General features: G+C 43.0%; 1 protein-coding gene across 3 annotated transcripts in view; it reads right to left on the reverse strand.

Moving 5' to 3' along the window:
- Nucleotides 1–605: 605 nt before the first annotated feature.
- LOC126391494 (gamma-aminobutyric acid type B receptor subunit 2-like) overlaps nucleotides 606–13833 on the reverse strand; it is a 20288-nt gene continuing 7060 nt past the window's right edge. The window contains exons 5-19 of one of the 3 annotated variants that reach the window (XM_050046326.1): nucleotides 13424–13489; nucleotides 12501–12689; nucleotides 11336–11578; nucleotides 11172–11232; nucleotides 9265–9345; nucleotides 8961–9111; nucleotides 7500–7632; nucleotides 5113–5214; nucleotides 4914–5024; nucleotides 3490–3600; nucleotides 2899–3126; nucleotides 2569–2712; nucleotides 2374–2476; nucleotides 1122–1230; nucleotides 606–956 (exon numbers count right to left, since the gene is read on the reverse strand). In XM_050046326.1, coding sequence (XP_049902283.1) covers nucleotides 812–956; nucleotides 1122–1230; nucleotides 2374–2476; nucleotides 2569–2712; nucleotides 2899–3126; nucleotides 3490–3600; nucleotides 4914–5024; nucleotides 5113–5214; nucleotides 7500–7632; nucleotides 8961–9111; nucleotides 9265–9345; nucleotides 11172–11232; nucleotides 11336–11578; nucleotides 12501–12689; nucleotides 13424–13489 — 1977 coding nt within the window. In that variant the 3' untranslated portion in view covers nucleotides 606–811. Of the gene's footprint in view, nucleotides 957–1121; nucleotides 1231–2373; nucleotides 2477–2568; nucleotides 2713–2898; nucleotides 3127–3489; nucleotides 3601–4913; nucleotides 5028–5112; nucleotides 5215–7499; nucleotides 7633–8960; nucleotides 9112–9264; nucleotides 9346–11171; nucleotides 11233–11335; nucleotides 11579–12500; nucleotides 12690–13423; nucleotides 13490–13833 lie in introns of all 3 variants that reach the window. The other 2 variants (XM_050046325.1, XM_050046324.1) reach the window with 2 other exon arrangements.

Here is a 13833-nt window from a genome sequence, read left to right on the forward strand (position 1 = left end):
TATCTGATCTGTTCCTCACTAAGTGTTTCATCTGTCCGTCACCTGTCTCCACTGGTCGCCTCAGGGTGGACTGGTGCCCCCATGTTTGAAAAAAGACAGCACAAATGCTCTCTTGGATGCCCCAAGGGTGGAGTCATTAAAAAAGATCTGTTTGTTCAATGTCGCCTGTCAGTACTTCTGACTGTTCATCCAGTCAGTTGTGTTTGGCTGAATTTTTACCTTACTGTCAGTATTTGGGATTATTTAGTAAAAACTATTCTAACCCTGTGGGAGAGTTTTCTTCATCTGTACGTGACGTCTGAACTGAACTGAGAGGTTTGTTTTATGATCAGTTCCCGTTTAAATTCAAACTCTTCTTCTGCTTGTTTGCAGAGTTGAACTGCAGCCTGAAGCAGCTCAACGGTCATGTTTACAAAGATACTGGAATCAAAAAATTTCCAATGTTAGCAAAATCGTGATGTTCTTTCAGAGCAAACATGGATCAGCTTCTCTTCACGCCACTCACAATATTCCATCCAACAATGTGTTCTCTGTTCATTTTCCGGGAATTGCTGATTAAACAGGAATCGTTTTGGGATAAAAAACATTTTAATGGTAAAAAAAACTGTAAACTCTGTCTTCTTTATATTTTTCTTACAAATCAAGTAACTGGCAGTGTTAGATTAACTCTGGGTGTGAACGTGTACTACTGTGTGTACAGATGGTCCCATATATCATGACCAGAATCCTCTGGTTCAGAACAGTCAGTCACAGATGAAGGTCGACCGCCGTTTGTTCTGTTCAGCAGTAACATGGCCCCAGTTGTGTGGCGTCAGGTGAACAGGAAGTTGTCATTGCTGTGGACAAAGACGTCCTGGCTGCCAAACAAACTGGAGCTGCTGGTGCTGACGCCACCAACGGCAGGAAGGTAGGAATGATGGAGGATCGGCAGCTGCACGGACAGACGGCGCCGCATGCTGAGAGAAACCAAAGGAAGGAAATCAAAATACACATACTGTAGACCACTAAACACTGTGACGGGACTTTTACTTGAGTATTTTTACAGGGTCAGTACTTTCACTGCAGTTAAGTATCTAATTACTTCCTCCACAGCTGTCTAATGAAGTAAATATGTTTCTCACTGTTCAGGAGAGTTGATGCCGTCTGGACTCGAAGGTTTCCTCCCTGAGTTTCTGTCCTGAGGACAAACCTGAGCTGCATGAGTCCACGTCACAGATCTCCCCTCACCTGCTGAGAGGAAACACAGCAGCGAGAGGAAAAGGTTACTTATGATTACTGAATACATTTCCATCATGAAGGGACACTGGAGAACAGTATGTCAGTGTGGTGCTTAACTTTAGTTTCCCCCAACTGTTTCGCAACAGTTAACGCAACTTAAACCAATCCTCCTGAATTCCATGCAATTCGTTTGTCCAATCACGCAACTTTTCTGCAGATCTGACAGATCACTGTAGCAATGTTCATTCTGACAGCCGTTTTAGATTTACTCTTAGTCTTCAGACAAAAATGTTTATTAGTTTTAGTCACATTTTAGTCATTTTTATCCTTCATAGTTTTAGTCGACAAAAAATTCAAAACCTTTTAGTCAACGAAAATTTTAAACCTTTTTGTCGAAAACAATTCAAAACGATTTAGTCGACACTGACTGTGTGGAGTCCAGCCGGTGGCTGCTTGCACCACTGTCACTCAGCAGCTAATGAAACATCTGTGTGCAGATTATTTACTGGGTGTTTCCCAACCTGTCGCTCATGCGGCATTTGACGATAATTGCAAGCACATCTGTTATCGACTTTCAGTGTCTGATAGTCCGCCACTAACATTTTCGTCACGTCTCGTCAACAAAAATGAAACAAAGATTTCATCTTAGTTTTTAATATCAAGATCTTTTTTTCAACTCATCATTGTCGGCATGGAAAAAAGGTCGTTAATGAAACATTTTCGTCAACAAAACAAACACTGCATTATACCTTCCTTGAGTTTCACCAATCATTGCGGTCACTTCCCACAACCTCACCAAATCCACTTCCATGTTTCTGGTTGTGGAGATGCAGACATGTGCGACACAAACGTCACACATTTACCAATAAAAATTACTGCTAAAGACTGAGCAAGACGATTCCTTAATGTTCTGCACTAAAGCTCTGACCCCAGGAAGAATAGCTGATGTTAGGCTGTTAGCTAATGGGGATCCTAATAGACTAAACTGTTTTGCACTGCATGCAACATTGTGGTTAACACAAATGACTTACACTGACAAACCGTTAAAGAAGCCGTTAAAACTTAGATGCAGTTCTGTAACTGATCTGATGTTAGTTCAGTTTTTAACCTCTTTGGTTTCACAGCGTCTTTGTTTGTCTTCATGTTTGTGTTTACCGTTGTTTTGTCCTCTGGTCGTGTGGTGAAGCTTCAGCTCAGGAGCAGCTGGCTCAGACATTTCACACAGTTGCATGGTGATGGTTTCTATTTCTACATCGAGCTGGAAGAAACATAACAAACAGCGCTGCAGTGTTAATTCACTCACAGCGCGACAGACGCAAGTAAAGCCAGGTGATGTTTCTGCATCCTCACCTGAGCAGTTTGACTCCTCAGCTGCTGATTTAACCTGCTCAACCTTATCTTCTCCTCCTCCTCCTCCTCTTCTTCCTCTGCAGCTTCACCCTGCAGCTCTGACGGCTGCTGCGGCTCACTGCTGCTCAAACACACGTGCAAGAACTGCAAAGAAATAAAACCACAGAAAACAAGTCAGAGGATTCTCCCTAAGAGGGTCGACTGCAAGTCAAGAGCATTTTGTCTCTAACTTCACGGTCTGAGTTCTTTAAGTGTCCAAAAAGAGACTTAATGACTGACAGAAGAGAGAGCAGAGAGCAGAGAGCAGAGAGCAGAGAGCGTCACACTGACCTTTGGTCCGAACATCCAGCTCAGGGTGAAGATGTTACAGCAGAGGATGAGGGCGCTGGTCAGACAGAAGTGAACAGGAGGATTGTGGGATGTCAGCAGTGATCCTGACACTCCTGACACACTGAACACGGTCACAGTGAACATACTCAGAGCCAGGTGTTTGCTGCTGACAGCAGGGTGATCCACCTGCACAGTCCTGATGCTCCAGGCCAAGAAACATCCAAGACCCTGACGGAAAAACATTTTATCTGAATCAATTTCTCCCTCTCAACATACTGCTATGGTTATTTTGGAAAAAGATATGTGTGTCATTCTATATGGATCAGCTTTGGTCATTCTGGTTCATCAAACCAAATTCAAACACTTTCTCATAAAGGTTAAAATGTAGGACAAAGTCTGGAGTGAGGTCACAGAGTGATTTCTAACAGATTGTGGTGTGAAAAAAAGAATTAAATCACTAGTAGGTGCTGAAGGCTGCAGACTTTCAATCTTGTCCAGTTTTACCAGTGAGTAAATTCTAAAAGACTCCACATGTGGAAACAAATGGCAGAGTTAATATCAGATCAGAGTACGTGCTGTGTGAGTGCTGACCAGCAGAGGTGCTTTGTATCCGTAGACAGCAGTGAGCCACAGCTCCATGTTGGTGCTGCTGCAGTGTTCAGAGTACGACCGGATGAGAATGTCCTGATCAGCAGAGTCTCTCTGAAACAAACAAAAGTATTTATTCCTTAAACACCTGAGAGACAACTACAAGTAAAATAACTGCTGACATTCAGATGCTCCATGTTGTCTTGACTTTTGTTGCCCTCTACGGAGGGTCAGAGGTCAGAGGTGTCCCCTCCGTAGTGGTGGAAAATATACAAAACAATTACTCAAGAACTGAACTTAAATTCTTGAGTAAATGTACTTCACATGAGTATTTCCATCCATCTTCAACCACTTACCCAAAACTGGGTCGCAGGATCAGCAAGACAAGCAAAGTATTCCAGACGTCCCTCTCCTCAGCAACACTTTCCAGCTCCTCCTGGAGGACCCCAAGCCGTTGCCAGACCAGATGAGATATATAACCCCTCCAGTGTGTTCTGGGTCTGCCCCGGGGCCTCCTACCAGTGGGACGTGCCCAGAACACCTCTAACAGGAGGCGCCCAGGAGGATCCTGATCAGATGTTGAACCACCTCAACATGAAGGAGCAGCGGCTCTACTCCGAGCTCCCTCCAGATGTCTGACTCCTCCCCCTATCTCTAAGGCTGAGCCCAGACACCCTACAGAGGAAACTCATTTCAGACGCTTGTATCCGCGATGTCATTCTTTCAGTCACTACCCAGAGTTCATGACCATAGGTGAGGGGTGGGACGGAGATGGACCAGGAAATCAAAAGCTTTGCTCTCTGGCTCAGCTCCCTCTGAACCACGATGGTCCTGCACAGCACGTGCATCACTGCAACCGCCAATCCCTATCACGCTCCATTCTACCCTCACTTGTGAACAAGACCCCGAGATACTTGAACGTCCTCGCTTGGGGCAGTAACTCTCTCCCAACCCATTGAGTACTTCCATTTTCTGTTATACTACTTAATTCATACTTCTTTCACATATGAAAGTAGATATGTTCATGTCAAACATAACTGTCATTGCCCACATACTTCTACGTGTCCTACATGTCTACGAGGGCGGAGGCAAACGTTCCTGACAACAACAAACGATGGCGATGGTGACGCTGGACGGGGCACGTGCACAGACAGATCCCAGGTGGTGCTCATTATATAAGTGTCATTTTTATGAAGGTTTTCTTTTTCTAATTTCATATTTGATGTTCACAGTTTGGCCCATATTATCAATTCTCAATTAAAAGCGTGTTGCATCTGAGTTTTAACTGTGAGACTGAAGGAGCCCGTCTCTCTTGGAGTGCCCTGCAGAGCAGCGTCCTCGACCTCCTGACCTGTTTTCATGGACAGCCTTTGAGCACTTTCTCTCTTCCTTGCATCAACACAGTGAGATCTTCGTGTGGTTTTTACCTGTAAGCTATGCTGCAACACCACCCGTCTGAGAGGGTCCAGGATCTGCCAGGTGATTAAAACGAACACATCCAGCAGGAACATCCAGAGCACCACACGACTCTGCTGCTGCTGCTGGAGACGAGAGTCAAACTTTACTGTGAGAGAAGTGATTCACAGACGCAGGGAGTCACATCAGGCTCTGGTGGTTGTACTTTACCGTCTGTTTGACGCTGCAGCAGAGAGAATAAACCCTCCATGTTTTGGTGAACAGCACAGCGAAGCCCACAGTGTGTCCCACGGAGAGTGTCCACAGACGAACCTGAGAAACAAACATGACTCTGAAACCTCCACAGTGCAGATGGTGAGAAACTCTTTAATACCACACTAGATGCCAAACAAAGTTAATCTAAGCCACAGAGTGAAGGAGTTTTATTTATTTTGATGGCAGTAGTCTTTGTAGAAAAGTGAGATAATCCTGATTAAACTGGTGCAAAGCCTCCACAGATCTGACCCCAGGACTGGGGGAGGAGTGAGTGTCACCTCCAGTCCTGTCCAGTCGCAGCAACAAAACAAATGCAGCCGGCCTCAAAGTTATTTCAACGCTTACTTTCATGGTAGAGCATAATTTTGATTCAGGAAAAAGCAGCCAGAACACATTCTGTAAAGGCAGAACATTTTGTGGATGTACATGTTTTTGTTTTTGCTTCTGTAGATAGCATTATATGTATAAACTGTGCTGTACTCTTTTTTTTAATGTACAATGTGTCTTTATGCAGTGGAGGAATAAGTATTCACATCTTCTACTACAAGGACCAGTGTGGAGAATTTAGCAGCATCTAGTGGTGAGGTTGCAGATTGCAACCAGCTGAAACTTCTCCCGTGTGCCAAGCATGTAGTACCCCTTTTCAACAGTCATGGTTTGGTTTGGTTTGGTTTGGTTTGGGCCATCAGCCCAGCACAGCAGGGATTTGCATCTCCATTCCAATGGAGCTGCCTGCCTGAAAGTGTGTCTTCAATGGCAGCTTGTCTTGAGTGATGACGTTTAAAAGTAGCAGCTGATTCTCGGCTAAAGTCCCCTGTTCTTTTTGCTGCGTGTGTTTTTCCACAGCAGGGCAGGTAGAAGAAGTTCACCTGTTGGAGGTGAGCTGTTTGCAGAGGTGCAGGAAGAGCGTGTTGTCTGCAGCTCTTCATCAACATCTCACTGTGGCTGTTTCTGCTCTCACTCTTCCTCCCTGCTGTACTATTAGACTTGTCTTTATTAAAGAAAAGCTGCTGACAAAGTTTTGCTAATTCAGTGATAAACACATTTCATTTCCTGTAGATTCTTCACAATAAAAGTCCCCTGTTAATGTGTTACGTAAAAACTTTTATTGTGAAGCAGCAAAATAAGGAAATGTTGACTTCACACAATTTCGAACACGGCTGATAGTTATGATGAAACAGTAAAATAAAGCAGATATGTAAAGTTAAAACAGGACGCAGGAGAGAAACTAAACCCCAAACCACAGAGAGAGAAGCTACAGACGTACTGAGAGCTGAACACACAGAGACTTTTAAAGACGCCGGTCTCTCTGCTCTCCTGCAGACAGAGGGGAGGAGAGTCTCACAACACACATGGCTTGTTTAAAAAGAGGGGTTGTTTGGGGTTTGCTGCAGTTGGTGAGATTTCACCGCTTGCCCCTGAGGCCGGGCAGCCCGGCTTTTGGACCTACTTCAGAGAAGGTCTATCTCTGGTGCAGCTCAGTGTTGCACGGTGCGTCTAAACTGATAATGGACAGGCAAATCAGAGCGGCATGGCGTGACTCGATGCGGCCAAAAGTGACAGTGGAAAAGGCCCACAGGAGAACTACATTGGCGGCCGCGACAACGCAAATGGCCCTTTCTGGAACCAGTGTTTGGTTTGTCTGTCCTGAGCTACTGTAGAGACTTGGCGGACTCTGTAGCCGAGGAACCGCTCTGTATGTAGATTTAAACGGCTCATTCTAAGGTTACGAAAAAATCACGATTCTCAGCTTCAGGTGAGTATACACTAAAGAAAACATAGTAATAAATATCATATTGAATTTTTACCCATATGTCCTCTTAAATCCTACACACTGGACCTTTAAGTCAAAATAACAATACTGCAGTAATAAAATACTCCCTTATAAGAAAAACGTACAAAAAAAGTACAAATATATTAGCATCAAAATATACTTAACTAACACTAAAAGTACTCATAATGCAAAATGGCTCATTTCAGAATAATATATATTACTGTATTATAATTTATTAACACATTAATGTGCTCATCACTTTAATGTTGCAGCCGGTGAAGGTGAAGCTCATGTTTATTACTCCATAAACTAAAGAGAAGTTTGATCTATAATAACACATCATCGTTTGTTAGCTGATTATATTTAGTCAATAACCTGAATGTGTAAAGTAACTAAAGTAAGCGCAGTAAAAAAAACACAATATTTGCCAACAACGTGTAGATGAAATACTCGAGTACTTTAGAGCTGTTCTTAAGTAAAGTACTTGATTAAATGTGCTTAGTGACCGTCCACTACTGATGTCTTGTTAATAAATATATACTTTTTACATGCAGCCATGTGAACTCACAGAGCAGAGGATGTCAACAGTCCGCTCGGACAGCAAGGCTCCGTCCAGACCGGAGATGAGGACGGAGGAGGAGGACAGAAGGACGCCCAGCAGCAGCAGCTCGTCCAGGGATCCACCGCTCGACCTCAGCAGCCTGCAGCCACAGAAACTTCTGAGTTATTACACAAGAAATTTACCTTTGTGTGTTTGTTTATTGTTTTTATGTTGAATGTTTTCATTTATTATAGTTTATTATAGTCATGTGTGCCATAATCACTATATAAGATGTACATATATTTATGTTGCTGTATCGTCATCATGTTTTCCTTTTCATTTAAGTCTATCTTCTCGTGCACAAAAGGAAATGTTTATGTATCTTACATATTGTAATGACACTGTTGAGCATCTTTCAATCAAACTATTTTTTTTAAAAATAATCCTTATGAGTATCGTAAGTATAAAATAGAAATTTAAACAAACAGGAACAATATATATCCCAGCCCTGAGAATTGGGACAATCATGTCCTACAAAAAACCCTTAAAATGATCTGCCAAAAGACCTTAAACTTGGACTCTGCCACTCTTATGGCTGTTAAATGCCTTATTTCTGATCTTGTTTATCATCCTGTATTTCTACTTTTAGTGATCATTCATTGCTATTATTGTTTGTTGTTTTGTATGATTTCATTTCTGTTTTAACTGATATGCATGATGGCTCTTTGTTTGCTTATTGATTATTTTTAACTGTCTTCGTTCGTGCTCAGCGTCACTGAAAATCAAGTGATCTCTGGAGTTTTAAATAAAGGTTTGAATGAATGAATGAAAAACATGTACTGCTATAATCACCTTAGCTTTAGAATCTATATATTTTTGTGAAAATGTTGTCTCTTTGTTTGTCTCCCAGACTTTTGTTGAGTCTGTCAGGTTTCTATAAAAAATCATTTAATCAGGCGTAAAAGATTTAGCTTTATCACAATGACTCCTGTCTCATTCCAGGTTTCCAACAAGGCAGAAATGCTGCTCAGGTTCTGGTAAGCTTTATTTATTTTGTGAAGATACTCTTGCTTTTAGCTGTGTCACAACCATAACAGGTCAGCCCTTCTAAATTCGAACTAAATTGAAATTATGGTTTAAAGATGAGTTTTTTTTAATTATCATTAAGAGAAAGCTCTGAAAAACTCTGAAAAATAAAATGGTTCCTCACTACGACTGCTGTGAAATTAATTTATATACAACTCTTTGTCAACTCCGTCAGATTTGACCTCTGACATCCATCTTGTACGATATTCAAGACAAAATAAAATCACTGGGAGGTCGGCTCATTACGAGGTTTTACAGTCTCGACTTTGATCTTTGAAAGAGCTGTGAAGTCTAAAACAAAGAGGGCTGACTGTGCAAACAGTATAAAAACGTGTGTAAAATAACAGAGATAAAAAACAACGACTGCAGCAGATCGACTGAACAGATCTACAGAAGCTGTACCGGTGTTTATGGTTGGTCACAGTGAAGATGAGGACGGTCAGAGTGATGAAGATGGTCACAGCTGCAGCTGACGACACCAGGCTGTACAGGAGGAGGCCGACGTGCTGCCACTGCACCAGGACCAGAGTCTTGTCTCTGGCTGGTCCTGGACCTGCAGAACATGCAACATCCATCCAGACGCCATCACGACTGATCTACAGTTTGACTGTTATTATGGTCTGTAATACATGTTGTTATGGTCTGTAATACATGTTATTATGGTCTGTAATATATGTTGTTATGGTCTGTAATACATGTGTCTCACCTTTAAACTTCAGCAGCTGTTTCATCAGTCGCAGCTGCTGGGTGGAAGTACTGAAGTCTCCGACCAACACACCGCTGCTGCCTGAGGACACACACACACACACACACACACACACACACACACACACACACACACACACACACAATCTGAATTTACACATGATAATTAATAAACATGCAGATATGAAAGAGGACCCACTGTGCTCATTGTCATTGTTGTTGTTCATTTAGTTTTTCTACTGGAACATATTCACACGCTTTGATGTTCCAAAGTCACTTTATTGTCCCTCACACTGTGCTGGAACATCTCTGCACCATGGTTGTGTCTAGATGGTGACCCCACATTTGTAAAAACATGTTTCAAGTGATCATTTTAACTTTAACTCATCTTCTCTGACTCCAATTAGTGTGTGAATTTCCAATTCTTGACCAATTCTTGGCACGTCCCACTGGTAGGACGCCCCTGGGCAGACCCAGAACACGCTGGAGGGATTATCTGGTCTGGGAATGCCTTGGGATCCTCCAGGAGGAGCTCGAAAGCATCGCTGAGGAGAGGGACGTCTGGGGTGCTTTGTTCAGCCTGCTGCCCCCACGACTCAGCTTCAGATAAGCAATTGAAAATGGATGGATGGATGGATGGATGGATTCTTGTGTTACGGCCAGAAACATGTTTTGTGAGGTCACAGTGACCTTTGACCTTCGACCACCACGTTCTAAACAGTTCATTCTTGACTCCAAGTGGACGTTTGTGCCAAATTTGAGGAAGGCTTTTCGAAGATATTGCATTCACAAGGATTAGACAGATTCAAGGTCACAGTGACCTTTGACCACTAAAATCTAACCAGCTCATTGTTGACCCCAGTCAACGGTTCAGGAAAATGAGATGGACAGACGCAGGCACAGAGACATAACAGCCAGACATGTTCCTGCAGGAATATGATCCCAAAGTGTGGAGAAATTAACAGCATCAGCAACCAAGATTACATGTTTCCCTGATGTTAGCATGTAGCTACATGTAGTAGTAGGGCTGCTCCTGACTTAGGTCCATCAGTGGACTAGTCTCCTGCATGTTTCTGATATGAATGTAATGATTAAATGATATATTTTGGTGGTTTGAGTTGAAGGTGTGAGAAAGAATAGTGTCAGTAACATTGTTAACACTGTGCTACATTACAGAGAAATACAAACCGTACTAATGAACCTTCATTAATATAGGCCTATATTTTATCTCCAAGTGCACGTCACACACTGAGCGAGCCGCCTGTTAATGACGCTGTGGGCTAATGGGCATGTAGCTACTTCCATGTTTCAGATGATACGTCATGTTTGTAGTCGACCAATGAAGATGAGTTTACATATCACCTTGGGTTCGTCCTTCACCTTCTCAAAATGATCCCACACTTTGGATTTCCTGCCCGACATGTTATTAACTAGCCTGTGGAATAACCGCAGGTACCAGCCCTGGAGATTAACCTGACTCCTGTCTGACTGCTGAGCGTGGACACTTCCTGTGTCTGTCCTTTCAAAGTAAAGTCACACATGCTCCAGTCATATAGGTTCGGATTTATTTTGACGAGGTGCAGCTCCTAATAGAGTTTCACATATTTTTGTTTATCTGAGACTAAGCGACCAATGAAATCTTGCCAACTAATGACCTTCCTGGTCGACTAACGATTGGTCGACTGCAGCCCTGTAGTAGTGTGTGTAATGTAAACACTTGCAGTCACATGCGTGGAGCAGATATTCAAATATAAATATCTGTCATTATCAGACATTATTTGAAACTTCGGCCACGTTTAAGATGAAGATCTGACACTGTAACGTCATATATGACAGGGTATAAGGAAAAGCATAATAGGTCCCCTTTAAAACAGACCGACTTCTACAGCAAAGAATCATGTGACTCACCTTGAAACTGGATCAGCTCGATCGACGTCATCCTCTCCCCATTTCGAAAGACAACTGGACCCTGAATATATAAAAAACATTCTGTACATCTCACATATCTACAAATACATGTGTAAAAGCTGGTGTGTGTTACAGGTGTGTCACAGGTGTGTGAACGTGCTCACTGTGACTCCTTCAAACTGTGTCTGCCTCACGGCCTCCAGCAGCATCCTCTGAACCTCCTCTTCACTGACGCTCACGTTTCTCTGGCTGCTGTACTTCTCTCTGTGCTTCACAGTCTCCATCACCTGGCTGAGAGCTCTGGCAGCCACCCACATGGCGTCGTAGGCATAGGCATGGAGGGGGCTGACCTTTGACCCCTCCTGGATGAGCTCTCTGAGGTAGGAGTCCTGGTAATCCTGAGGCGTCTGCAGAGAGACGACAGGACGGGAGTCAAAGTCATTACTAAAACAGGACTGAGGTGAAATCACTTTGTCTTAACTTCAGGTCTATTTATTAGTTTCTCCACAGCTTTCAGTCACGTCTCACTGTCTTCATCAGTGGATCTTTTGATGGAGAGATCGAACGACTGATCTTCTGATTAATGGACAACCGGCTCTACCTCTGAGCCACAGGCTGCAACTTTGACCTGTACTTTCTTTTTCAGGTAGATGAAATCCTTGTAATTAGGTCACAGCATGTCATGAAACAAACACTGCCATCTACTGGTCAGCTGTCACAACACATAAAGCCTGAAGCAAAAAATCTGGGTGTCAGGTTTCAAAGTAATTTGTTTTAAACAACACGTCACTGAGCTCGTCCAGTCACGTCTTTATCACCTCGGAAACGAATGTGACAGAAGAAAAGGCCCATTGTTATTTTATTCTTAAACTGAAACAGCGTTTGATGAACTTTCACACTTTATACATGAAACATTGTGAAATAGAATGAAAACTTTAAAAGAAATGCTCGACTAGCCAAAAACTGAACTGTAAAATTTAATAAAGAAAAATTCTGTTTCTAGTCAGTGAATAAATAAAAAAGTGCTCATTTATTTAAATGCTTTTTCTTTAGATTATGTTTGAGAGCCACATATGCATTTCTGGAAGAGAACTTTAAACCCTGTTTATTTGAGTTTATTTAGTTTTTTCCTAAAAGTCATATTTGGTCTAAAAAAATCAGACCTGACGTGAACTTCCTGCCTTGAAAATCCTACACACTCAGATCACACCAGTATTAAAAACAACAGAACCAGAGACTCCAAACTGAAGGAGATCATCGTATCCGCTGTAAATACAGACTCCCAATGAAACAAGGCTCATGTACAATAAAACATGACTGGTTTCTAACCCGTCCGGAGACTCCTGCTGTGTTTGTGTTGCTGATCTGTCTCATCTGCAGCCTGATGGATCCGTCTGCAGCCGTCAGCAGACTGTTGGCCGTGCAGCCAGACACGTGCCAGCCAAGCCTCCATCCAGATGTTCCTCCATCAACAACCACCCACTGGTACCGAGCTCCGAACATGTTCAGCCTGTAGGCCTGGAAAACAGACAGGGTAATTTTCGAGGACATTTTTGGGAAAGTGTGAATGTTTGTGGACATTTTTAAAAAGTGAGGACAATTTAAAAGTAGGGACGCTTTTACTTCCACCAAGGAGGTTATGTTTTCTGCTCAGTTTGTTTGTCAGCAGGATTATGGAAAAACTTCTGGTCCAATTTTCATGAAACATGGTGGAACAGTGGAACAAGGAGTTTATCTGAATCACGGGGTGGATACATGAATTATTTTTCATTTTTGTTATCATTGTGAGATATGGCATTTGGCCTTGGTGGAGGTCTGTCTCTCTCTGAGCGTCTGAAAAATACATTTTTGGAAAGTCATGTCTCGAGGTGCAGACAGGGGGACGAAGGGGTCCAGTTTGGTGACCTCAGCATTGCGTCTCTGCTTTTTGCAGATGATGTGGTTCTGTTGGCTTCATCACACCATGACCTCCAGCATGACCTGGGGTGGTTTGCAGCTGACGGTGAATCGGTCGGGATGAGAGTCAGCACCTCCAAATCTGAGGCCATGCTTCTCTGCCTTAAAACAGGGGATTGCCTCCTCTGGGTTGGGAGAGTTACTGCCTCAAGCGAGGGAGTTCAAGGAACACTGTTGTCTGACATATCATTGAGCTGGAGCATTAAAGTTTCCCTTCATTTGATCTACTGGGGCCCAAAGCAGGACAAACAGACCATCAGGGTGTCCACATACTTTTGGCCATATAGTGTACTTACACAGCAGAAGACCTCAGAGGCAGATTCCTCTTCAAACTGTCCAATGATGATTCGGACGTCATTTTCCTGCCAAACAAAGAAGCATCAGTGAATCATTTCATTTTGACATTAAAGGGCCAGTGTGTAAAATGGGTTGAAAACAGTGACATCAGTGGTCAAATTCTAGATTGCAGGGCTAACTCGCTCACCCCTCCCGTCAGGTAAATGACGATGACCTCGTAGGGACATAAAGCCTTGCGCAGACACGAGTTTTTCAGGAGTAGGTCTATCTAGCGACGAGGTGAATGTTTATTTAGAAATCTAAACCATGTTACGATATTGTAATGAATCCCTCACGAGCAGGAGACCAGAGGAGCGTTCGGGAAAAAGAACAGTTTATCTGAGCACTCCAGAAACTCCGGTAACACTCC

This window comes from Epinephelus moara, chromosome 6 (assembly GCF_006386435.1).
Source record: "Epinephelus moara isolate mb chromosome 6, YSFRI_EMoa_1.0, whole genome shotgun sequence".
Taxonomy (NCBI): domain Eukaryota; kingdom Metazoa; phylum Chordata; class Actinopteri; order Perciformes; family Serranidae; genus Epinephelus; species Epinephelus moara.